The following is a 27,728-nucleotide window of genomic DNA, read 5'->3' on the forward strand; positions in this document are numbered from 1 at the left end:
CAAGTCTGTCAGAGTTCTGGAAACACTCTTAATCACTTGGTTTAGTTTTAGGCAGTCCTGCAAGAAGCAGGGGGTTGGACTCCATGACCCTTATAGGTCTCTTCCAACTCGTGATATTCTACAATTACTGGAGATGGGCAGCCAAAAACAGGGAATCATAACTGGACCTCTAAATTAATGTTCTCCTCTGCATACAAGTATTGCACAGAATATATTGATTCTTTGCTTTGTCTCACTTTTCTAAATCATTAACTCATTGGCAGAGCTAACATCAGGGAACAATCCTGTGGGAAAACCAGGATGTAATCAGCAACCAAGATGAGGGATCTTCCTAGGCAGCAGAATCTAGGGATTTAGGTAACAAGTATTGTGAATGCCAAAGTGAAAAGTCAAACTATGTCCCTTCCTAATGTAGTACCCTAGACAAACATTTCCAGAGTGATGGGTTACAGAGCCACAAAACAAAAGCTTTCTCCTTCTTTAAAGTGCAAATTTGCCCAGAGTTATAAACTAGTTTTGAGAAACTCTGATGAGAGATTTCCTGATGTACTCTGAATGCCTCCTCACCTTCACTCACTCGAACTATTTTTTGCCCACTGAAAAAAAGGATACAGTCAGTTACCCGTCCTCCCTGGATGTGTCCATGTTGAGAGAAGTGCAGCTGGATGAACTTGCCAAAGCGGCTGGAGTTGTTGTTATAAACTGTCTTTGCATTTCCAAAGGCCTCCAGAATGGGGCTGCAGAAACAAGGCAATGAAGGTAAGACTGGTGCTTTGACCCTGCTACAACAAAGTGAGCACCCAGCCTTATTCACAGTGTGCACTGCCATATGAGATTAATTTTTTACAGCATCAGACTGGACAAGTGGGAAGGACTCAAGAGCAAGGAAGGATGGCAAGAGTAACACACTGCTGGATAGTTTTTAAACCTTTGGGACAGAAGTTAATTAAATCAGTCCCCAGTCAGTATGGGCAGCTGACATTCATGATGTTGAGGGCACTCCCAACCAATACTGTTTCAGGAAAAGAAAGGTGGCAAGACCCAGCCAGGCTGTGTGCTTAACATAAGAGCAACCCATGATACAGGCTTGTATTTTTTTTCAGAAGCATCAGATGTGTAGGGCAAACACTGCAGCTTTAAACCACTTAGTCCTTGGTTTCTGCATCTACCTTTGAAAGAGAAGACAGTATAAGCCATCTCTTAAAATTACAGGTAAACATTTTCAAACTAATAGACAAGCACAGTACTAAACTGATTTGTTTGGTACTGAAATTTAATACCAGAACACACAAACACTTGTTATTTACTTAGGTTGACACAAGCCACATAGTTTCCAAGCAGCGGGAATATACACACATTATAGATTAGAAAACTTCATTCTAAGAGAGCCACATCATCCACTTCAGGTAAATAAACAAAAAAAAAAAAACCCAAACAAAAAATGATCACCAAATTTCAGACAGGTGTGGAAATGAAGAATTTTGTCTCCTGGTCACCTTTCAGGTTCATCTAATGTGGAAAACAATGAGATAAAATGTAGCCTCGTCACTGCTCCACAAAACAGTACAAGAGAAAAACCTAAACCATTCAAACTGATGCACTGAAGCCAGGATTAAAATATTCATTTTTGCAATTTAGTCAACTCTAAAATAATCTGAAGGCCTGAAAAACAAGGAGTAACAAAGACATTATAAGAACAGTCTTTGTGTTGTCATGTTTAATTTAAAAATATATATTTAATTTAAAAATATAGTTTTAAAAAAAATTTGTTGCTGTAATTGCTGGTGAGAAATGCTGATGTTTTAAACATCTCCATTGATCTACTGTGCCATTTCACTGCAAACAGGGCAGATAGAAGATTAGTCACAAGTTAATAATTACAAGATGACAAATAATCTCAACTACAGATACTGCTGGAGTTTGTTAAAAGCTTCAGGGCTTCCAATTGCTCAGTAAGTGAGAGATGTGGTTGTGAGAAAGGCACAACAACCTTCAGGAAACTTTGGGCAGTGTTTTCCTAATTTATGTCATGAAACTATCACTTTAAAGAAACAAAAGCATAGAAATAAAATTGCTGCTATAATGCGTTACTACCATAGAAAATCCTGTCACAGAAATTGGTGAGCACACATGAGGTAAGTTCCTTGCCCTGGAGAATTTGACCTCCAAGTCCCACACCTCTGAAACAAGTATGTAAACAAGGACATTGCACAGAAATATCCCACTGAGCACACCAACACCATGAACCAACAAAAATTAATGGGACAACCAGAAAAATGGAGGACAGGGTTATGTTATATGCAACACAGTTGCAGCAAGAGCCCGGTAACCAGTCATCCAATCTTAATGGCTCTAAATCAAGTTATATTAGATAAGCAAAGCACAAGGAAGTATCTTTATAGTTTAGCTTGGCAACGGGCACACACGAGTGCAGAACTCTTTCGGGGATGGGGAGTAAAACAGGCACATGGGTGCCTGAGGCTGGTGGCAGCTGCGAAGCAGGGGGGTGGGTGATCTGATACAGCTGGGAAGGAGGGCAGGTACCCAGGCTGAGCAAAGCACCTGTGCCAGCAGGGACATCACAGAGCAGCATCCGTGCAGCAGTGAACTGCATGAGGTGGAGCAGCACAGCAGGAGGGGGCTGCGCAGCGGGGTGGATGTGCTGCAGGACTCCAAACAGTGGGGACCAGCAACACGTCAGGGCAGCAGAAAGTGAAGCCTAGATTTTAGAAATACTGCAACATATGCAGCTCCAGGATTCAGAGTCATAGCTGAGGACCAGAAAGAATGTTCAAAGATTAGACGGATGAGTATCAGGAAAGTTATATAGGAATGTTGTAACAGTTGACACTGATATGCTGTCAGCAGCATCACCCAACATGGAGAAATGAGCTTCAGAGTCAATCAAGCAAGAACAAAACCTGAGAGGAAAGTTAGCAGGACTTATAATGGACTGGGATATTTTCAAGAAGGAAAACAGACAAAAATCAACAATGCAAAGGGACTTTTCAGAGCCCGATTTCTGAGAAATACACCAAGCATGATAGAAAGCTGATATAATGCTTTGTTTATAGCATAGTCTGAAGCACACAGAGTCCAGCATTGTTCCTAGGTATGTACTGGGGTGCAAGGATGAAAATCCACCACAAGCTAACCCAAGAAGGGCCAATGGCAGAGCAAGTGAAGCTTAACTGTAAACATCTGAGAAGGAGTTTTTTTGGAAGTGGTAGCAGCTTCTGGCTCTGGGACAGGTCCTCAGCTTCTCCAGAGAAGAAGTGACAAAATTATCTCACACTCACATTGCAATATCTCACATAGCACTTGAGATGTACAAAGAATGGGTCGTGACCTCTTACTTCACCTCGAAGTTGTGGGATTTTGCAAACTCAGGAATGACCTACCTACCATCATAAGCTTTCTGGATCACAGTCAAGCTACACTTAATTGCTAAGCAGGCTTAGCCTTCTAGGCTGCTCTCTTTAAAGCAGATTTTGCAGATCTTGAGCTGTGACTGTATCACACTTAAGAGCTTTTAAGAGCTTTTTCCAGTTTGCCCATATCCCTGGTAAAATCTGCACACCTGGGTAGGATAAATCATACAGCAATGGTCTCTCAAGTACCAGATCCAAAAGCAGCAACTCTTCTGATCCATGCTGCTCTACTTACAGAGTCTAAAATCACAATGCTCTCAATAGCTACCACATTAGATACTCCACGTCTGCTTAGGCTATTTTAACCACAGTTGTTGGTAACTCTTTTGAGTCACCACCTTCCAGGAGACATTCCTCCTCTCTCCATTCTGGGTCCTGAAATATACCACATGATGGCCACTTTTACACACAAAGTAGTCCATCTTACTACACAACTAGGTCCTGTTGCAGACATCTGAGTTATTCATCTGGAGGTTTCTGCAGCTATCACAGGCTCAAATTGGAAACAACCTACAGCGTTGCCCTTGACAGAACTGAACTGCAAGACCCCAGCAAGGTCCTCCAGACACAGGCAAGACAGTCTTGCTTTGGGAAATTTGTTTAATTTAATTTACTCCTGATGAAGAGAAACTTCTGATCATGGGATTTAGGTATTAAAGAGGACACAAACAATAAAATGGAGACTGAAGTAAACATCTTTTCTCCCTTCTCTCAAGGCTTTAGTGAAGTCAAATACATATTGCTCCCCTTTCTTAGCCTCAGATTCCATTTTTACCTCAGGTTATGACCAGTCCCTCACAACCTCCTCACAAGACTGTGAGGGTGCAGGATGCTGGAGTCCCACATGTAGCAGCTTCTGTTGCTCTTTGCTTCCTGACTTTTTCTGCTGTTTTTTGCCTCTTACTCATTTTCCTCAGCTTCACTTTGCTTCAAGTTTTAGTGGCATTTTTCCCGTGGTGTCCCGGTTTCAGCATGAGTCACCTGTGGGCCATGATCCCTCACCCTCAGGGGTATCCCTCTCCAGTGTGAGTCACAGTCCCACAGGGGCATCAGGACCTACTCTGGCACAAAGGATTCCCCACAGAGTGTGTCTCCATCCCCTCATGGCTGCCAGTTTCTTTCCCAAACACATTTCGTCTGGGCACCATAGGCTTCCCTGCCTGCCTGACGCCTTGGCAAGGTTTTGGTGGGTGATGGTTATTCCCCAGTGTCAGCTCCAGCTCTGAGTGGCCCTGCTGAAGCCCCCAGCAAAACTCCCCATTCACGCTCCTTACAGCTGCCACTGACATTTATTCTTAAAATCACCTGCCTGGACAGCAAGAAAGCTCCAGGGTGGCCCACAGGACCTCTGAGAGACAGACACATTGGTAGCCTGAAACAAATGGAGGCTGAGGGAGAGTGGGGACTACAAGTGGAGAGTAGGAGTCAGAGTGTGACAGAGACTCACCATAAGCAGAAACAAGAACAGTGGAAGATGGGAATGACCTGGAACAGCCATCCTTGCAGCAGGGAGGGATGCTACCCACAACCCCTGCAGCTACTGCCATGAAATACGTGGGCCTGAGAGCTGGAAAGAGTGAAAGTGCAGTGGCGTGGGTGAGCTGGAGGCTGCAGCCAGGCAAGGCACAGGGGTGAGTTACTGAAGGAAGGAGAAATCCCAGCCTCGGGTAGAGCATTAATTCCCCATCTGCCCCATGCTGTTATTGGAAAGAAGCCTAATTCATCCACAGGCAGCTGGGAGAGCAGCCAGCACGAGGCATCCCAGCAAGACTGCAACCTCCGTGTTTCCCTGCCATGGCACCACTCAGCTCCTCAAGCCTCTCTGCTCAGGTTCAGGTCCATCCACACCCCAGCTCCAAAGGCCAAATGCCCAAGTGCAGAAGGCAGTGCCCCTGACAAAGACACCAGTGTCTGCAGGGACAGAGATTGGTACACCCAGGAGGTGACCATACCTGCTCTCTAGGATGGCTTCTTCTACGTGAGTGCTCTTCTCAGATGCAGGGGCCCCAAGGGAGGTCTGGCTCATGGCTGACAGAAATTTTAGCAGCAACTTGGTACTCTCAGTCTTGCCAGCTCCACTTTCTCCACTGTTAAGGAAAAGAGATACATTATATTCACAAATCCAGGACAGACCCAGATAACAAGCATCCCACCCACAGCAGAGAAGTGATCTCCAGGGCCATTTCCACTGCAGCAAGCAGGGGATGGGCAAAGGGTAGGGTAGGACGGGGTGGATATTTTTGTGTATGTCATCACAAGTGGAGCAGCAGGAGCAAGGCATGCAATGCCATCAGAGAGCAGCTGGTTTCCCCATCTCTAACCTTATCAGGACACACTGGCTGTCATGGCGCTTCCACAAGCAGCAGTAGCACTCATTAGCGGTGGCGAAGATGTGGGGAGGCAGCTCACCCAGGCGGTGCTGTCTGTACAGGTCTATGGCATCCACACTGTACAGACCAGGGATGGGTTTGTAGGGATTTATTGATGCCAAGATGGAACCAATGTTTGTCTAGGGGGAGAAAACAAAACACAGCAAAGAAATAAAGCTCCTGGGGAAAAAAAAAAAAATCATGACAAGCCCAGACTCTGAAATAACTCATGGTGAAGGGAGAAAGCCTAAATAACGAAGCTGAGTTTCAGAAGAGAGCTCCTCAAATTGTCAAAGAACATCAGACCCCAGGGCAGGGGCTGCTGGCCTAAGAATGCATGGGGCAGTTTGAATTTTACTGCTTTACAAAAAGATGTTCTTAGTCTGCTGTCTGCCAAATTAAAATTTATAAATAGGAAGCCATCTTCGTACCCAGCTACCTTGCACTATGCCTGAAGCTGAAAAGCAGAGCCAGGACTGTAGGTATTACAAGAAATATCTTCAGTGTTCCTACCCACAGGTCTTAAGTGGAGAAGGGCTGGCAGGTCCAAGCACCTCCTGAACAAATAAAATACGTGGGACACAGAGACACACACACGTGTGAAGAGCCAATAAAGAGTGCAGTTTTTCTTCTGCTGAAAAATGCTGTTTAGAGAAGCTTAAATAATTTGGTAAGCCAAATCAGAATTGACAGCTGAAGATGAAGGTCAGGATTTCAAGTCAAAACATTTCTATACTTTCTAAACATTTTCTTTTGAAAATATTTTTAAAACCTTCTGGTTCAATAAAAGAGTAAAAAAAAAAAAAAAAAAAAAAAAAAGGTTTAAAATAAAGTACTGAAAGTCTAATATTGAATTTCAAACATACTATTTTGTGAAGTCAGAAGGAAATTAATTTTGGTTTTTGGGGCATGACTTTTTCAGTTTAGCCAACCAGCTCAAATCCTGTTATTTTCAGAGCTGCAGCTCAGAGCAGCTGTACCACAATGGCTTTATAATATGGTCAACATTCAGCTTAAATCCTGATGCTGGTACAGTCGCCTCCTTCACAGGGATATTTTGGGGTACTGTACTTCAGGAATATCCATTCCCAGCAGGGGTGACAGAGAAAACACTTAACTTGCTTCAATTTATATTAATTAAATTGTTATTCCCAAACTATGAACTGCAAGTCACTACCTACATATACAAGGATTTGCATGCATCCATTGGAGAAACTGTAAATAAAACACTTGGTGACTCTAAAGATTCATGCTTTCTCCCTGCCAAATGAACTCTGAGGCCAAATACATATTATTAAGGGGGGAGAAAATATCACCTCTGCCTAACTGCATTACTAGTGTGGACAGGCTAGCACAGAACAAGTCCTGAGGACCACATATACCTTCATGGGCAGAAGTATAACTCATTGGTGAGGAAAGCAATAAGCAAGCAGACGATCTTTGGCAAGACATGTGGGAGGAAACTGGAATGCATTGAGAAAACATGGATTGGGAAAAAGGAGCCAGTTGAGCAACAGACGCTGTCCAGAGACCACAAGACAGAGATGTCCGTCCTGACACTTCTCCCAGACCTTCACAGTGCTTTTTTCCTCTCAGAAGTTTTATTTTGCATTTGATACTCCAGTTTCAGTTCTGCTAAGGAACAGAGCTCTTGCCACAGACCTTTCCAGAACTTCCTCCAGCTACAATCATGCCTTTCAGAGCTGTTTCTAGGAAACTTTTCCACATCCCACTTGCAGTATCTCCATCAGCTGCAGTCTCTTATACACAATTACCACAGTTTTGAATAGCAGCAGCATTTAGGCATCAACAATGTACATACCAGCCACTTTATTAGCAAGGGCTGACTGTTCCCTGAGAAGTCTGTAGAGAAGGATGAGCCACATGTGGCATGTCTGCTTCTCAAGAAAACTGATCCTACTGGGGTGGTTAGACACAGCAGAGCTAGGGACAGCACAACATCCAGTAGTACAGCCCCTGGCTCATTTATACATTGCTCACATTATGCTGGGTCTACTTTTATTAAGGCATACAGGAATTGCAGGAATGAAGGTGGAAGATACACTATTAAATACTGCAGGCTGCTGCTGTGGTGACATAATTTCCTTAGACAGTTTGGTAGAACTTGTATAGTATTTCTGTGGAAAACAAAAGGTTCTATTCCTATAGCACAGTAACTGTGGATACCACACCAGTCTAAATATACCACTACCTGCACTCCGTAACCAAAAAGAGTCCAGTTTAGGAGCTCACAGTAGGATGCCTCCAGGCATACAGCTCAAAAATGCATTGCTTTTTTTCATAGCAGTTGTCTATGTTCTCAGCTTTTCATTCCCTCGTTATTTATTTTTTATTTATTTTCATTATTGTTTATTATTATTTGTAATACTAATTACCAGCATTCCAGGTTACTCATTCCTTCAGATCAATTTGTTTTCCAGAAAATTATGGTATTTCTAACCTGTTTGAGATATCTCTGACTTCCTTTCAAATATTTTTGGCTTTTTCTGGTAAGCAGAAGTCCTCTAAGTATGGCTTTACCTGCAACTTTAAGACATCATTACATGAACTCAACCCCTGTAACATTCATGGTATTCACAGGTCACTGGAAGTAATTAGGTGGCACTACAGCTGACTGTCTCAATTTCTGCTTAACTGAAAACTATGTGCAGCTGGACTATAGCAGAAATGAACAGTTAGTGATAAGGTAAGTGCAATAATAATGTCTGCACTGCAGAAATAAAAAACAGCACTTGTACAGTTTCAGGGCCTCCAAGTCAGACACTGTGCAAACATATACCCAGAGACAGTCCCACTCAAGGAGGGGCCTACAACCCTTACAGAGTTCTTCCCAGTGCTGAGCATGTTACAGAAGTCAGGCTCCTCCATGAATCTCAAAAAAATCAGACCTGGGGCACACAGCTGACACTCATGCACTATGCACAACCAAAAAAAGACGTATTTGAACTTCAGCACCATTACAAGAAGATGCAGAAGATACTAATGCTGAGTAGGGAAAGGAATGATGCATCAGAGCTAGAGGGAAGGCTTAAGGAGAGAGCTGCTGTGACACCATCACAGTGTTGGTGTCATAGCATTCCTGGTGTTATGCACAGACTGAGAACCCTGCTTCACATTTCACATTTCAAAGCATGAGGAAAAAGAAATGAGAGAAATATAGCCAAGTGGGCAAAGAGCTGCACAAACACAGAGCACATGTCAAACACAGGTTAGAAACAGCAGCAAGGACAAGGACCATCAAAAGTGTGTGAGAGCATGGGTACTGCCACAGGTTCACAAGTATATGTTGACAGGCAACAGGCAAGGGGGTCTACAGCAGCAAAATATAGGATTTGCAGTCTCCTCTGCATCCCAGTGAAGAAGATGGCTCAGAAACAGGGTCACTTTATTGATCATTTCCTGGAATACAGGTGCATATGGTTTGGTTGCCTTAGTAACCTTGTGTTGCTATGCTACACGGAGTTTTAAATTTTTTCTCTCATAATCTCTGGGTGCACATAGCACAGACAAGCAAGCTAAGAGTAAAGCAATGTAAGACAGTCTCTGTAATACAGCCTTCTAGTCCTCTCCAAGCCTCAGCAGAGCACACTGCCATCTCAACATTCCAGGGATATCAGGTCCCACGTGTGGTTTTCCTCACAATTCCTTTTCCTGATGCTTGCTTGCTTGCCCAGGAGGGAAATCAGGGAATGCTTTAAGTAGTCAAGCAAGCAGAGCAAAGCAACTCAGAAAAGGTGAAATTGTATGTAAAAGCAGCAGAATTAAGCAACAGGTTTGCTTTCCTAGTTTTGTCAAAGAGTAGCTTTATCCAAATCAGGAGGGATACTCAAAAACAACCTGTATGCACTGCACATTCCAGTCTGCTTGGCCAAATAAACCTCTGAACAGCAATAATGGGGAATCTGAGGAACATGAATGCCAACTTGTAAAAAAAACAGATGGTCATAGAAGATACAAAGCTGCACAATTACCATGAAGCCTAGAGGTGAATGTTAATGTTTTAGAAGTTCTACAGATGGAAAAGAGGTCCCTCTGGTAGGGGTTGAATCTCACGGGGCTGATGGAGCCAGCAAGGCAGAAAAAAACCCCAAATCTCCATTTTTATCCACATGAAGCAATGCTCAGGAAAGAACACTAAAATCTGTATTTCACATGCGAAGTGGCAGCCTTGAAGCTAAACAAAAATTTTTAGCCAAAAGAGACGTGGCCCAGCTCGAGCACTTACGTAGATGTTACCCTGCTGGTAGCGCTGGTGCAGGTTCAGTAGGATGGCAGCTTCATGCAGATCTCCCAGCATGGACATGTCTTCTACCCCATTGATGCTGGTCTGGTGCATTGGCAAGACCTTTTCTCTGGAAAGTGAGGCCCTGGGGTACTGGAATACCTAGAAGATTAGAGATAAGGACAAATAAGCTTGACACCTGATCTTATTTCCTAACGCAAACATGCCCCTTTCCACAGATTTATACTTCATCCCTTGAAATGAATATGGCAAAAACCTGCTCCCTATTTTTACAGTGATTCTTTTTCTGTTGCTACCTATTTGAGCTCTCTGGCCATATAGCAACACTCCCTTCTTTTGCTACAGAATCATTCTCTCACCTTCACTACTGACAGCAACAGATCAATGCAAGGCTACTTGATTTTTACCAAAGTCTCCTTCGGTAAAAGGGAGCAGTGCACCAGCTTCCAGCTGCTCTAGGCTGGACACTGCATTCATGACTGAATAATGATGGCAGCTACTGCCAAGAGACCAGGAACAGTCTTTCTCAAAAATCCAGGAAGGATCATGCCTCTGGCTGTGGGGAGGATGATGTAAAGCTTATTCACATTTCAGTTTTGCCCCTGTACTCTCCACAGGAGCAGCCAGAGAGTATCTAAGACAGGCTGTCATGTCAAGAACAAATGAAAGCAAAGCAGATGAGAAGCCAAATAAAGCAGTGACCTCCTTTGTGCATGCTGACATGTATGTATATGATGTAGCTTTCAAAGTATACAGTGACAGCTATTAACTTGTACCACTCTGTGAAGTGCCATCTTCTCTATATATGTGGTTGCACTCTTTTTACCTCAATTACTGCATCCTTCTTCCTGCTAGAGCTTCCTCCTCCTCAATAACCCACTCTCCAGCTATTAGGTCATCTTCAGCCCCTTTCAGCATACCCAGGATTCTGTAACTGTTCCCCTCCACCATAGGCACATCCCAGCCTTCCTTGCCTCCTCCTCAAGCACGATGCTGGCATTTCACAAAAGTTATTTCAGTTGCTTCCCACTCTTGGATTCAACCTTGCACCATCTTCCACCCAGCATCCCAAGCTGTGCTAGATGGTAAGACCCAAGACTGCCAGATGGGAGACTTCATACAGACAGCATGGAGAAGCAAACTGGCCTGCAGTAACCCTTCCAAAGGAACTTGGGCTTCTTCTTCCCTTCTGAGGCTCTGGTCTGGTCTCTACATCATTCCAGCTCTGCAAGTCAGCCCTCCCAGGTGCCAGGAAGAAACTGACAGGTTCCATAGAGAATGAACCATGATCTATAGCGTTGAACTAACTGGTTTCTCCTCCCTGTTTTCTTGCAGCCCTCAGTCTGCTGTGACTGCCAGGCAGAGGCCATCTACACAGCTGCAGTCTGAAGACAGAATGAGGTCACCCTGCCCCCTCCAGTGTGACACCCATGCAGGTCCCTTGCAGGGAGCTCACTGCTGCAGCACATTGCAGGTGCCCAGTGAGCGCCTTTCTCAGCTCTGAGCCTGCACCCTTGGCCAGCACGGGAAAGGAATAACCTGGCACAGGATCCCTTTGCGAGACCCTCATGATGCCTGCACAATCAAAACATCAGCTCTGTTCCTGGAGGGAGCTGGGGAGGAGAAGCAGGCTCATTTCCTAGATGTGTTCACTCCAGGTCTGCCCAATCACACCACATGTGACATGGACTTGCCCTCTTCTGCTGGGAGATCACCCTACAGTCCAATTTCCTGCCAGCCAGGGCGCTTCCAAAAATACATAGTTCATGTTTATGAACAGCGTAGAATGAAGCCCATGCCAGCACAAAGGCTCTCCCCAGGCTTCCTGAGTGTTCTCTACACCACTTCTGCACCTGCATCTCAGAGAGGTGTGACTCTACCAGCACTTTGGAAGCATAGCCCAAAAATACCATCTTTTTTTTTTACTTCTTCTTCTTTACAGTAGAGGCCTCAGGCACTTTTGCAAGAGAACTGAGAAGAGAATGGGACAATATGCAGGGGAGAGTCCAAACTGCAGATGCACAGCATGAACTACTCTCTGTCAGGAACAAAACCAGCACAGCTCTTTCAAACCATGAGGCAGCAAACCATCCTGGCTGGCTCTTTTGTGCTGACTTGGACAAATTCTGGAAGGGAACAAATCCCAAACACTATGACTTGACCTCTCCTTACATCTGCCTAGCACTCATTTACTACTGCATTGTCAGCACTTGTGGCCATTTGGGCCAGAAGAGAAACATTAAGAAAATATCTAAGGAAAAAGCTGAGTGGACAAGTGTTCCAAAAGGTACCAGGCAGCTGGCGGCATCTGGGCCAAAAGGCAACTATGCATGAAAAATAACTGTGTGATGGGCCAGAGCTTGTTTACTTGCTCTCATAGACAACACAGGAGAAAACAGGACCCTGAAGAGCAGCAACAGGGACCCAGAATACTGGAGTAAATTATTAGTACAGATTAGATAATCACCTGCTAAACTTACCTTGAGACACCGGTTTGGGTTATTCAGTCACCCCTCTCTAAAAAAAAAATCTAATCTGCAGCAAAGATGGACTAGAAACATTGCCTCTGGAAAGAATCACTGCATAGGTGAAGTATACTCTCTGGAAGAGCGTTCTGATGCCCCACTGACACCTTAGCTAAGGGTAAGATGTCATTCATCTGTCCCAAAGACCAGGGAGGCTCACTGGGTACCTTTGCTCACCAGTGCACCCTTAGCAGCTCACCCTTCCTTAGGCAGAGGCTGGGCTCTTCAGCTCCACCAAGATTTGGGAGGTGAGGTCTCCATGCCTCTGAAAGGTACTTGTAGCACATGGGAGAGGCTTCAGCCCTTCCCTGGAACTGGGAGAGAGTTGACTTTCAATCTGTCTGCTGACCTTCAGGGTAGAGACAAGTTTCCAGTTCCTGTATCGCCAACAGGCTGCTGGGATTCTCCAGGGTCCTGGAGATAAACATGCGGTGGGTTTCGGTTCCCAAGACTGTGTTGCAGGGGCTTTTCCTGAGAGCTCTGACACAAACATGATTTAGACATGATGACCCTTCAACCCTTAGAGCTTTCAGTGTTACACTGATCCAGGCCAGCCAGGCCCTTTCCCACCTCCAGCCACCCCAGTAAAGATGTTCTTGATAGCCCACTGCTCATTTTTAGCCCCCCTTCAGCAACATGCAAGGAGAGCAGCCTGGAGGCACACCCTCCTCCCCACTGTCCTTCTCCAGGTAAGGTGAGCCAGTCTGGCTTCAGCAGCTCACACTACTGAGCTGAATATCCTGGGGCTGGTTTTGCCTGAAGCAAGTGAGAATGCAGATGAACAGGTCTCTCAGCACAACTGCCTCTGGAATACCCCTTTTCCAACAAGTTAAACAGAAAGTCGCAGGTACTAACAGGCAGATCTTTACTATTTGGAAAGAAAAATCATCAGCTTTCAGTCTAACTACAAACAAGCCAAATACCACACAGGCACCCCACAACACAGCCAAAGATTCACACTTCCCAGTCATAAACTGATTGTCTCAGATTTAGCCCCCAGTCAGAAAAAAGAATGACCAGAACTCTCTCCAAGCCCCTGCAATGGTCAGGAATAAAGCAAAACCTGGCTGGCAGACAAACCAACATGAGCATTGCCAACCCAGACAAGCTGGGAAGAAATTATTTCTTCTCAACCTTAAATCCATCCATTAATGCAACCCTGAGCACACAAGCAAAGCTCCTACTCAGCAGCTAAGTTGTTTATTCATGAAGCATTTGGCTGGTCTGTCTGGACTGTGGTTTCCAATCTTGTGTTTCCTAAGTGTCGGCCTCCTCCTTTCCTCCCAGGAAGTCACATTTCTGATGGATTTTTTGTTTGAGGTGTTTTTAAGGAAGTGAAAATAAATGGAAAAATCCCTGGACTCAACTTCTTACCTCAAAGCTGCACGGATGCTGGGCCACAGCAAACACAAGGATATTAGATTTTGGGATCCTAATATCAAGGGAATCAACTGAACCATCCAGCCCAAACTAAAACCAAGAATTTTTTATCTGAGTTTTCTCTTGGTGTAAGACAGACAGTGCCTCTCATCATTATCAAGCAATGAAGGTGGCAGGCAAGGGAGCACACAAAACAGGTATTGTGGTGGGCACTAAATAAAGAAAGCCCTTGAATGATGACCACGTGCTTTTTCAACATAGGCCATAAAACATGATGCTCCTTTAGCTTAGTGGCTTCTTCTTTCATGAAGGAAAATAAACAAAATCCAGCCTTTTTGGACCTGTGACTCCACCCAATATTACATTGTGCACATTTTCTAGCATGGACACTCAGCTGGCTCTGTCCTTTCTGGTGTCCTTTCAGAAATAACAGGTGGGCTTAGAGGATTTTCCCAGTCCACAGCAGCATATCAGAAGAGAGAGAAAGGTGTCTGTGAGAGTTGTAGAAGTACTTGCCATTTTGTTCACCCTCCACTAACTGCAATGAATGGCTCTGTGATCTCTGAAAATGAGTTAGTACCTACCCAATGCTCCCAAAACAAGGTAGCTCCTCAAGAAAGGATTTAAGAAACTGGAGTAACCAAACAGAAAACCTGTGTCTGCTAGGTGAGTTTCTGTCCCTGAGAAACAAAGGAATTCTCTTTAAAAAGGAATGATGGTTTGAAATCTAGCCCTGTCAGAACAAGGCTGAAAAGTATGACAGTTCCACCAGACTCTCCACAAGCTGGAGTTCTAAATCCCCTTTCCCCCTGTGGACTCCTTTGTTTGCCAGTTTTCCGTATCAAAGAAGCTGCTTGCAGAGCACCTTCACCAAAAAAAGCCCAGAAAAATCTATTAATTGCCCACTGCTAGACAGCACAGTCCTGCCCATTTCCCCCTCCTCCTTCCAGCCCAGGCACCAGTTTGACTCAGTAAGAACCTCAGTGCAGGCAGTGAATAGTTTTCCCAGGGTAAGGGAGTCGAGCTGACTCACTGAGGACATGGATGATCCCCAGATGTCCCTTCCTACAAGTATGACTCCAAGAGCCCTGCAGTTGGCACAGCAGGGAACCATAAGGAGCACAGGGATGGAAATACGACAGGAGAGAGGTTTGTTCCCTATTGCTGACAGGGAGAAGCTCCCAGAGGAGCTCAGACGCCTTGTTGAACTGTCCTGTGCACAGCTGCTCCACTTATATTGCTGACTGAGATCAAGAGCTTGGTTCCACATGCCCCTGACCCAAAGGGCTGATGTCAAAAGCTGCTGAAGCAGATGGTGAGCACAATACCCTTTATGGCAGCACAGCCTGCAAGCAGCACATCCTGGAAGAAAGAGCTGCCTATTTTCTGGGAGCATTTTGACAGTGTAATAGTTTTGCTGGTCTATTAGAGCAACTCCAAAGGTGGGCCAACAAAATCGCAGCATTTCAGTTGATACTTTTTTTTTTTACCGTGAAGCACATGCAAGACCAAGAAGTTCATCTTGCAGCTTAGCACAGGCTACAGTTTCATGCAAGCTTCACTTACCTTGCCATAATCTGAGGTGAAAAGCACACTTCCATCGGCACATGAGCCCACAGTGCATGGCTGCAGCTGTTCCTGCTCCCACAGCCATACCCTGGCACCCTGCAAAAACCAGAAGAGATCCCATTAGAAAGTACTGGAGTCTGTGAGATCAGCACATGGGGTGCAAACACCCACAGAAAGATGGGAGAAGCTGTGGTGTTCAGAGGCTACTTCCAAGTTGCAGCTGCTTATTTTCAGCAAGCCCTCCTAGAGATACAAACACAGAATAGTGGGTTCTACTTCCTAAATATTTTCAAACTTAGAATAGCCGGTCATTAAAAGTCATTATATCATAATAATAACAGAAAATGTAAATAAAGCATGTTTACAATTTCACTGTAAGTGAAAATGCTTCCAGAAATCACCAGCAACAACTAAGCTGACTTCACAGAGCTTTGTTTACCTCTCTTGCAAGAGTTTCCTTGGCTAAATGTCATGACTTGAGTGTTTCTCTGATGTATATATATACACACCTATATATATGTGAGATGGCCCTGGTGTATAGAGTTTCACACACACTAAAAGATCTTAAAATTGCTCAGTGGCTCTCAGGACAACCCTGAGCACAAAGACTTCTGGTAACACATATGCAGGGATCTGCCAGGCAGGCAGGTCTCACAGCTCATAGGGGAAATAAGTTTACTTGACTGGCATCTTCTGCCCTGCCTGATTGTGGGACCTGGTACAAGGGAAAGAGCATGAGCATTCAGGCAAATCAGGGAGAGCATGACTTGCACTTAGTCAGAATTAGGCATAACATCAAAATGCACTTCAGTTATTGCAAACTAAAGTGTTCCATGTCTTTCCATAGAAATCACATAAACTCTGCTTAGGTAAGTATTAAGAAAAAGCCAAAGAGATGAACTGTTATGTAATGTTAAAGCCATCCTGCTTTTCATTGATTCATAGACCTACTTTCTTCTTAATTTGTTTCATGCCCCTACGTTATTGATTACAAAAGCTCTTCCTATCCTCTTAAACTCATCAGCACCATTAGCTCTTTGCTTATAGACTCATTATGTTTGAAAAGATGCAATAGCATTTCTATATTACATTATCCAGAATGTGGAACACTAATTCTATTTTTAATGATTTATTTTAGTTTAGGTGGGTTGTTGTTTTTTTTTAAACTACTTTCGTCACTTTAAACATTTTATTTCTCTGGATTTCCCTTACTATAGAAGATATGTCAATTGGCCAACCTCCAGTCTTCCTCATAAAGGAACTGGTTTTAATGACATTTTTAAAAGCCTACATAAGTCTTTCTTTTTCTGCTATGTTCTGCTCTAGAGTTTCCACATCAGGCATCTGATCAGTACCTTAACCCAAGGACAATGTCCTTTGCTTTATCATTCGTGAACAATGAGAAATAGCAACAGGAAAAAGTGTTTTCTTAGGCTGCAGATTCAAGATGCCAGAGAACTGGTAAGCAATGCATTCAATACAGATTTTGAGGAAGTATATTAGAACTCTTCATGGCATCCACTTATATTTTCTGGAACTCCTGATGCTAGAGACAAAGATTCATGAGGTATTTGGGCAGGACATTGCTTGCCTAGCGTCTTGGCTGCCCAGCCCCCCTGGGACATGCACTCAAGTGTCCCCAAATCAGACCAGGACAGCAAGGCAGCTGCTTCCCCACCACCTCCCTGGCCCCTGTATCAAAGTGGTGTGTTGGACTGCGGGACTTTGGGGAGCCCCTGAAAGGTGGGGCTCCTGCAGCGTCTTCCTGCTCTTCTGAGGACTTGTCATTCAGCCAAATTCTCATTGCTCATTCATTCCCATCAAAATCATCCCAAATCATATTCTGATGATTCTTCACAAGTATGAATGGCAAAGCGTGTTAGCAAAAGGTCTTTTCTATTTTCTCCAAAGGTTCCATATCAAGAGCAAAGAGTAACAAAACAGCAAAGTTGTGTCTACAGTTCACAGCAGTGGGATGAAAGGAAACCTTTTCTAATAGACTTATTGTTCAACACTCATTCCCAACAGTGCATTTCAAGGCATTCAGACACCTGTAACCCAGGAGCACAAAGATGGGAGCCCGCAGGAAGTGCAGTTTTATCACAAGCCTGGCCAACATCCTCCCACATACACTGCACCTCAATGCCATGGCATGCACACCAGCGTTAGGAGTGTGCCATGCTGGTGGAGTCTGGGAGAAACTGAGACCGTGGGGATCTGGTTACACACACTTTCCACACCCTGAGCTCAGAAACTAGTTTGGAGATAGAAGCAGCTGATAATCTGACACACAAGAGATGCCCCATGGGCACAAACGCAATTATTAAAGAAAAGAGGGAAGATGGACTATGGGATTACTCTGGTAACAGGGAAGCGATGGTGCACCTGTACTCAGCATTAGTGAGACCACAGCTCAAGTATTGTGTTCAGTTCTGGGCCCCTCACTACAAGAAAGACGTTGAGCTGCTGGATCAAGTTCAGAGAAGCTGGTGAAGGGTCTGGAGAACAAGCCTTGTGAGGAGATACTGAGGGAATTGGGAATGTTTAGTATGGAGAAGAGGAGGTTGAGAGTTACTGCTCCCTGTAACTACCTGAAAGGAGGTTGTAGGGAGGTGGGTGTTGGCCTCTCCTCTCAAGTGAGTACTAGAAGAAATGGCCTGAAGTTGCATCGGGGGATGTTTAGACTCGATATGAGGAAGAAATTCTTTACTGAGAACAGTTGGAATGGGCTGCCCAGGGAGGTGGTAGAGTCACCATCCCTGGAGATATTTAAAAAGCATGTAGATAAGGCACTTCAGAACATACTCAAGTGGATGATACAGATATTGATAGATATATTTTATTTGGGGGAAATGTTGACAGCTGGGCATGGTGATCTTAAAGGTCTTTTTTGACTACAAAAATTCTGTGACTTCAACACCAAGAATTTATCAGAAAGTCCAAACTGACCCAGACCCCTTTTTCAGAAAAAGTCCATGTGCAAAAGTAGTAACAAATACTTCCAAAAGGAGACCTAATTCTTTTGTACAATATTGAACTTATTCACAAATTCACAGAATTTTCATGGTTGGCACATCCTTCCATGTGCTAAGGAGTACAAGGGAACATGATCAAACTCCCAGACACCATGACATTTCAGCTGCCGAGAACTACACTGGGTTTATTTTTTAAGTTTACTTTGACTTTGCAGCTGTTTTTACAACAGCAATTGCCTCTGACTAGTAGAATAACTGCACCCATTTATGTTGTTTCTAAAAGGAATATCACGCTAAGAGAGACAGAATAGGAACCACAGAGCAAATAATTATTGTAGCTTCTGCCAAGGATAGCCCCCATTTCCTGAAAGGCCAAGTTTGTTTTAGTCTATCTCTTTCCATCAGCTCTTTTTTTCTAAACATGAAATCCCCAAAGGAGCCTCGACTAAATACAGAAACAGATGGTGACACCAAAGACACTGCCCTCACACCACCTTCCTCTTCTCCAACACCACACATTTCATTGATCAATTGAAAGGATTAAATTGAGCAGGAAAATTCCAAGGACTGACAGGCAGCAAGGCTGAATTTCCATGGGAAAACCAAGGGAAGCAACACGAAGCATGGCCCAGAACTGCAGAGCAATGACCTGCCAGTCTCCTGGGGGTCTCAGCTCCTGACAGCGCTGCAGATGATGGGAAAACTCTGGCTATGCAAGCACAAGAGTAAAAACCCTTGAGTTTTCAAACTGGGATATAAAAGGTCTCAACCACATCTAGAAACAAAACAGTTTAACAAAATGAATCAACTAGCAATCACTGTTTTGAAGAGAACACCTTAAAAGACAGCTAAGGAACAGCAGTCATGATTTTGTGTAACCACTCTCCATTGAGTAAAGCTGGCTGAATGCTGATGGCACAGGCACCCTGAGCCCCTTATATAATGAGAATAGGTTATCCTCTCCCAATTCATCTTATAACTACGTGTTTATTAGAGGGGCTGTTTTGTCTTTAAGTGGAGCAACAACAGCAGGTACTGAAAGAATAAAATAAAGTAGCAATGTCCCAGAGTTCCTGTATCAAATGCAGGTAACACACATTTCATGTGAACTCTTCAAGACCAGCACACTCAATCCTATGGCCTCAGTGACAATGAGTACATGAACTGCCCTTGCCGCAAAGTGCATATTGAAGCACAATACTGAAAACTGATCCCATAACATGGGGTTATGATTTAGAAATTGAAGTTGGTTGCATACCAAGAGTACTGTTTCATCTACACTGTCTTATTCTCACACCATATTGTCTTCTGCTCTGGATAGCAAACTCAAGGATGCCACTTTTCTCTGTTCACATAACAACACAGACTTGGAAATAACTAACATTTCCTAGTATCCATTACAGAAAGAAATCAACTGGAGCCACAGATTTCTTTCACCTTATGTGCATTTTTTATTAACTGATACCAGCATTTATCTCTTGCACCTACACACCTGCACCTGCATCTCAGCAGCTGCAGCATGCTGTGTCAGCAGGGAAAGGATAAGGGAGATCACTGGACCCCAGGGGAAAAGCCCAGTAGTCTGAACTCCCCTTGAATATTCATGTTTCCTCACGACCTCCTCTCTCTTCTAGAAACTACCTCTTTTATGCAAGCAAGAATAAGCTGCTCCAGCTTTACTGGATTTTAGGAGACAGGCAGTAGTGCCGCCTCTATCTGACAGGTCTCATGCCGCATTCCTCCTTGTGCACAGAGCTGCAGAACTCCCAGGAGTAACATGCTCCACAGCAGCTACAACCACGGCAAGTGTATGAACTTGCCAGGAGTTATTCAGAGAGGAAAAGTGGTCTTGGTTGGCAGATAACTTACAGATGCACACAACTGCTCAGGCTATTGACACTGCTGGAGGGGTTTGGTGATATTTTCTTTGGAAATGAACATGACATTCCCAGTCTCAAGACCTATCTGCAAACACAATACTACAAGAGATCCCTGCAGTGCCTTGGTTTGGGTAAGTATCCCAAATCACCGCTGCAGCTATTCTGCAAGGGACAGGGATGTCTCAAAAATGGACCCCTCTTGCACTGTGAGTCCAAGTCAAAAATTGCTGTTGGTGCTGTAAGTTTTTTAGCTCCAAGTATTGTGTATATACATAACTTTGTCCTCCTGGCACACTGAGGCTGTTCAACAGGTATTAGGCATCCAAGTCTTGTGTTCTCCCTGTCTATGGATACATAAACTGGGCTTGGAAGCAGCATTGCACGAAGCCAGCTCTCTTCCTAGCCTTGATGAGCTTTGTGGTTGTAAACCATGCAACACAGATGGGGCTAGAAAGGCACTTGCAATCCAGAGAAAGCCAGGATCAGGTTTCAATAAATGCACTTTTCAACAGATTGATCTTGATGATCATGAATAAGTGATAGGACAGTTATAAAGAGACTTAGCTAATGGATACAAGATTGGTAGGGAGGGGTAGTCCCTGACACCCTAGACTCTTTTGGGAAGGAATGCAACCTTGCTGTTTTTCCTAATGAAAGTCTGAAATGAAGTCATACAACCAGTCCCTCGGTTACATCTGATCAGCAAAACCTGGACCAGCTGCTGGAAGGGAGGGGACAGCTTGGAAGACCTCTGGTAAGGAGAGAGACAGAAGCAAGAACAGCTGAGCTAGCAGCAGCCACCAGGGAGCAGTTGGGAAGGGGGACAATACCTGCAACAGCAGGAGGGACAACAGAAACACAAGTCTACTTGCAAGGCACAAGGCTGCAGAGCAAAAAGGAATTAGATTTCACATGGAAAGGACTCATGGCTCCCACACAGTAGCCTGCTGAGCCTAGGCAGCCTCTGCAAGCCAACACAGTCCACAGAGATGAGCACAAAGTTGCAGCCATGGGTTCTGCTGCTCTGGAGCTGCAGCCTGGGCAGAGCCTATGACTCTGATTAGTTCTGCCAATTAGCAGCCCCATTCCTTACTAATTAAGGAGCAAAGCCCTTAGACTGAGGCAACTGAAGAACAGCAGTAACAGGAAAAGGTTTGTGCATTTTTAATCATCTAATCTAATAGTAGTTTGTCACTTCTGGTCACTGATGTATGTGCACTGCTTCCCACCTCTCTTTTGCCTCCCCCTTCCATCTGTTCTGTTCCACTCTCCTCCCCCAGTTTGGCTGTTGCACAGATCCTCTTTTCCCCATTCTCCTGCACATCTCCCAGCTTCAGATATCCCCCAGGAAATGCCTGGTCTTTGAAGATAATTCTTCATCTTTTCAAAGGAAAAACTACTCGCTACAGCAACCACTCCAGCTCCCCACCATGAGAGTGGAGGGAGTGATCCCCCAACTGTTCCTACATGCTTCAAGGCTGCCCTTTACCATTAGTACAAGATGCATAGAAAAAAGGAAGGGAAGTGGTATGTATATGCAGGTTTGCATCCTTTGAGACTTCACTGCAAGTTCTCACCAGGCCCAGTCTGAGATGAGCTGACCCCCTCCTCGCAATGCCACCATGGGAAGTGGAGTCACTGTCTTCCTCAGGTGAAACAACAGTCCTACAGAGCTTGCAGCCACCTGTGAACTTCTCACCATCCTCAAAATGGATACTAAAGCTCAGTTCATAAAAGGCAGCACCACTACCATGCCTTTTCTACTAGTCTAAAACTTAAATTAAAACAAGTCATCCCTTGGGACACATTCTTCACATGGATACCTAGAGATGTGTATGTCCTCTCTGTGAACATCCCTGACATGTCACAGCAATGCTGGTTTTCCCACATCTTCTCTGTAGCCCTGAGAAGCGAAGAGAAGAGAGGAGAAGAGAGGAGAAGAGAGGAGAAGAGAGGAGAAGAGAGGAGAAGAGAGGAGAAGAGAGGAGAAGAGAGGAGAAGAGAGGAGAAGAGAGGAGAAGAGAGGAGAAGAGAGGAGAAGAGAAGAGAAGAGAAGAGAAGAGAAGAGAAGAGAAGAGAAGAGAAGAGAAGAGAAGAGAAGAGAAGAGAAGAGAAGAGAGCTATTCCTGCCCTCAACTTCGACATTGGTGTGGGTCTTCTTTCCCTCTTGCCACTAAATACATAGTGAAGCAGCTTCCTTACAGCTCCCTCTCTCAAATTTGGCCAATGGCTTCAAGGCTGAAGCTGGGCTGATGGACAGCTGAGTGGCATTCAAGGTCTACAGAGGAAAGCTCAGGGCCTCAGGAAGCCACAAGGATACAGCAGTCCATGACAGAAACGCCAGCTCCAGCATCCTGCCTGTGAACAGTCAAAAGGCAATGTGTTTTGTAAAAATCTCAGATAAGAGCCCTGAGACAGTATTTTTTTCTTGCAATGTTTATCGCACATGATTTGGGATTATGTCCAATACCTTTTTGTGTCTTGCCATATCCTTGACTTCACTAATTCCCGGTCATGTGGAGTTCTACCATCTACTCACACATTCTATGGAAATTTATACTTCTTAATCAATCAATCAATCAATCTCATCACTGTGAACCAGAAAGTCCCTTTTTCTTGCAGAGGTAGAGGAACAAAGGAATACAATCCACAGTCTCTGTCTCATCCATTATCTTCTGCTCTTTTTCCATATCTCCCCTTATTTGTCATTTTACTAATAAAATATTATTAGGGGTTCTCAACTCTTCACACAAGACATTTTCCTCTTATTTGATCATTCTCAGTGTCCTTCCCTCAAACACCCCACAGAAAGCAAGTGGAGTGCCTCCAAGATAGCATGAACTGTCAGCCAGCCTGAAATAAGAGAGAGCATGGAGAAAAAAAATGGGGGAAAATACCTACATAAGTAAGAAGCTAGGGAACAGTAAAGACAGTAGTGTCCATGTTTTGCTATTTTCTGTTCTAAAATCAGCACGGACAAAGACATGCAAGTAGCAGCATCCCATTACTAAGTGGGGAAGTCAGCATTGTGAATAACTATGGAGACATGCAGAAGATTTTAGTAAACATTGCTGGAAAGTGCCTCTCTTGAATCACAGTGAGATGCTGAAGACCATATACTAGTAAATAGAAAGGGCATAAACCATTTTAAGAATCAACCAGTCCAAGAGTTTCCAGAAGTCTGTCATATAAATTTTCCCACCAGCTGATACTCATGTTTTGTAAGCCTGGAAATGCTGAGGGAATTCCAAGAAACTGGAAGAGTCAGAGCCTAAACAAGGGCAATTGCAGGATTATCCCAAGTAACCATGGGTTGCTTAGTCTGACAACCCCAGGGAAAATGCAGAGTTTTTCCTTCAGCTTTTCCATCTTAACAATACTCTAGATTTAATCATTGTCCAGTGCCAGTCAGCATGTGAAAGAAGTCTAGTCAAAAAGACTTCTTCCTTCTTTGCATCCAAACATAAGAGATAAATAGGACAGTAATAGATTCTCATGGCACTGATACAGAACACAGTATTCTGATAAAAGCCAGTCCTTGAGGGGCAAACAGCAGCAATCTCAAAACAATTGTTATGAATGGGGAAAATCATGAGTAATTGAGGGAATTTCTAATAGAACTCTGAAGAGAAAGGGTCAGAACTACTCTGTATTCTCATTGAGGACCTAAAATCAAAAGTAGTGCTGACAGTACTGGCAGATGCCAACATCTGGTAGATCAGTAAGTACCCACAAGGATGAAACCATCAGAGCAGAGTGGATTCCACAGTCAGCTTGTTTGAACAAAATGGGATTAAAATACAGCCAAACTGTAAGGTCAGCTTCGGGGGAGAAGGAATGCAAGGAACACTTCAAACAGAGGAATGTCTTCCGGAAAGTCACAGACCCAAAGAGGATTGAGCACTGCTGAACAGAAACTCCCAAGACATTTGCTTGCAACAAGAGCTGATATGTGTCTGAGATGCATAAACAGGAGTAAGAAAGTTTACTGCTTAGTAATGCTTTGAGGTTTCAGAGAAAAATCTAAAGAAGGTTTCAGAGAAAATCTAAAGAAACTCAGTAATTTTTGCTATTCAGAAAGATCCCTTGTAATGCAGAAGCACTTGTGAAAATGTTAATGTCATTATGTAGATTTGCCAGAGCTAAGTCTGCCCTATCTAGGCCAGACAACTGATAGCGTGGGGATCACAGCAGTATGTAGCCCAGCATGGGCTGTAGACCTGCCCTCAGTCCCTGCATACCCAACTAACTACACCCTGCTGAGAGGACACTGCTGCCAGCAGTGCTGAGGAAACGGGTCTGCTACCTGCTGCCTCATTTTTGTTGACAACCTGGTACAGGAGAATAATTTCTTGCAGACAGAAGTTATTTGGGATGAAATAACTCTCATGGAGCAGAAGAAAAGTAGGACCCCAAACTGGATGGAGTTGCCAGACACTTTAGAAATGAAGCCGGATTTATTTTAAAACAGGGTTGTGTAACCACTTGAAGAAACTGCAAAAAAGCGGGGGTTTCCTCCAGAAATAAGAAGCTTTTCCAGAAGGTGTGATTCAGCCAAATCTTAATCATGGGCTCAAGATGCAGGCAGCAGGAATAAACAGGAATAATATATGGCCCTGGCCCTAAGCCAAATTCCCCCCTTCTCATCAAATACATCAATCACTGTATCTACATGAGGCCCCACCACTGGTTCCATTGTTACTATAATTATTGCATTTATAATGACAGGACCCAAGACGCCCTGGATGCTGTGCCAACCAATGCATGGCATACAGGCCCTCTGTAGGTGTTTTTTCCTGGGACTTGGCTCTACAGCATGGCTGAACTGTGTGCAATCTCAGATGGAAATGAGGAGACAGAACTGCAGATCTTAGGGTAACTGGAGGATAACCAGTAAACCTAGACATGCAGAAGTTTCATTCTTAATGATCACATTTAAAAAGCTTGCACATTCTCCTTAAACCAAAATGGGGAATAAGAAATTGCGAAACATTTGATTATTATGTTAAAAAATAGTGAGGCAAGAAGTGAAACCAGAGTGGTACGAGGTGGTCTTGGAAGCAGCAATGGGGCAGCTGACGGCTGGCTCTGGGCAACCCGGCTTCTCCTCATGGGGGGCCCCCATCCAGCTCTACTACCAGCCCACCCGTGCACCTCTGATAGGATCTGACAAGATCACAGCTCATGCAGCCTGGCTCCAGACAGATGCCCTAAGGAGGGAGCTAACAAGACTGTTTCTCTTTTGCCAGACACTTCTACATTTCACCTTTGGCACAAGAGTTTTCTTCCCTGCAATTGCTGGTCCAGAACAGGGCAGCCAGGCCCTTTTGCCCTGTGTCTGCCTCCTTATTGCTCTGAACAGTTTTGGGAAGATGCAGCTCGGATGGAGGATTCTTCCTGCATTTAAAGAACATTACACCAGCCCCATGTATATCTTCAAGGAGAGTGATAGCTCTTTTTAACTGAATTATGCAGACTAATTACACTGAGAGGGGTTGCTTTGTTTGATACTGACTCAGGGAGCATTACATACACAGCATGAATGTAATAGTCAGCATTTCTCTGTCTCTTCTCAATCTCTCTGGATCCTCTTTGCTAAGAGGTCACAATATTCTCAGTAAACTAAGAAGAGTTCATCAGGGAGTCAGCAAAGCACATCTTCCTCAGAGCAAAAGAGAGTTTGGTGGAAATGCGGCTCCATAGAGTAGCCTCACTGCTGAAGAGGACGATGCTCTATCTACTGTTTCTTTCTAAGATGACATTTTCCTAAGCTAATGGTTGTTAACACATGGGCACTCAGCTCATTGTTATCTGGAAAGACAGCACATCACTCATAGTCAGCATCATCCAAGTCAGCTGAACCATTCCCCTCATCTCAGACAAGAACCTTGGGAAGTATTCTTTAGGACATCCAGCCACACTCCTCTCTCACAGGAACTCCACAGTCTCCTAACTTCATGGTGTAGAAAGGGCAAAGCAAGATGTTGATAAACCTAATCCAGCATGCCATGTATGAGCTCTCCCCACTCAGCAAAAGCTGTGCTCCCTGGGCACACTGATGCAGCCAGGCAGCTTCAAGCGAGTTCAAAGCTGGTTAGCTTTGCATGTGCAAACAAAAATCAGACCAGCCTTTTACCTGCTACACACTGCAAAGAAGCATTCACAGACAAGTTCCTTCAATTCCTCTCTTTATCCATGTACTCTGTCTGCAAATGTTTACACACATGAGCTTACATCAGGAGTAAGAAGCCATCAGACACATGGAAGACAGCATGTGCAGTTCAGTACCATGTGGCTAGCAAAAGCCCACACTCTGCAGACTAGCTGATGGCTTTGTGGAGTACTCAAAGACACTTCACAGTTGCATCGAGCAGTCAGTGCGTGCATGCAGCAGCCACGGCAAGAGACCTGCTGACTCCCCACCTCAGTTTGAGGACAAGAAAGTAGCTCAGATGCATGCATGGTGGCAGCTCAGGTAGCCCTTGTACTGCTCCATGGATGTGGCCCTAAGACTCCTCGCTGGTCTTGCCCCATGTGTCACTGGGGGAGGTCACTCCTCTCCCCAACTCTATGGCAGATATCTGAGGCCACAAAGAAGAGATGTGCTGTAGCCAGGGAAAAATGGGGGACAGTAAGTGCAGACCCAGCTGTAGGGACGACAGGTCCAACAAGCACAGCTGTGCAGGACGTGAGCAAAGGCTCCACTCTGTCTTTCTCTTCCCATGTCAGAAAGCTTAAGAATTTTTGGGAGATTTATTTTACAACACAGATGAAAAGAATTGCATTTCACCAAAAGAGCAATGAGAAAAAACTGTTTAACACCTAAAATGCCAGCATTTCTACGCCAGTGGCATAGTAGCTGAAAAATGGCATCAGTGACTCCACCAGAGGCTGCTGTTCAGTGTAGGCTGACCATGGTGCCGTGCTGGCTGGTCACTCCAGCTGGAGAGCAGAGAGGGAAGGCATGGGAGAAACATCTCCTTTAACCCTGGCCATGACATTCCTGCTCCTCAGAGGGTATTAGAGAGCGAGTCACATCCTCTGTGTCACCCCACATCCTGCCCACACTCCAGGCAGGCAGGGAAACTATCACCAGTCACCGTGCCATAGCCCGGGCCTCCAGAGCCCCTCCTCCCTGTCTGGGCACAGGACTCATTGCAGCAGCCAGGAAGGGACACAATGGCACACAGTTTCAGCTCCTTTGCTCATACCCCACTGGAGCAAAGGCACCATTCCTGAGCCATCCTGCACACCAGACCCTCAGATGGCAAAGGCACACATCTTTATGCTATGCCACTTGCTGAGGTTTGTGGCCTTCCAGTCTGGCCCACTTGG

The 27,728-nt window shown here is 44.6% G+C and overlaps 1 protein-coding gene across 1 annotated transcript in view; it reads right to left on the minus strand.

Moving 5' to 3' along the window:
- The window catches only part of LOC139797756 (unconventional myosin-X-like), a 93,245-nt gene that overhangs the window by 63,036 nt on the left and 2,481 nt on the right, over positions 1–27,728 (minus strand). The window contains exons 2-6 of the mRNA XM_071747562.1: positions 15,536–15,634; positions 10,047–10,205; positions 5,753–5,940; positions 5,384–5,518; positions 613–737 (exon numbers count right to left, since the gene is read on the minus strand). Coding sequence (XP_071603663.1) covers positions 613–737; positions 5,384–5,518; positions 5,753–5,940; positions 10,047–10,205; positions 15,536–15,634 — 706 coding nt within the window. The remainder of the gene's footprint in view (positions 1–612; positions 738–5,383; positions 5,519–5,752; positions 5,941–10,046; positions 10,206–15,535; positions 15,635–27,728) is intronic.

This window comes from Heliangelus exortis, chromosome 6 (assembly GCF_036169615.1).
Source record: "Heliangelus exortis chromosome 6, bHelExo1.hap1, whole genome shotgun sequence".
NCBI lineage: Eukaryota > Metazoa > Chordata > Aves > Apodiformes > Trochilidae > Heliangelus > Heliangelus exortis.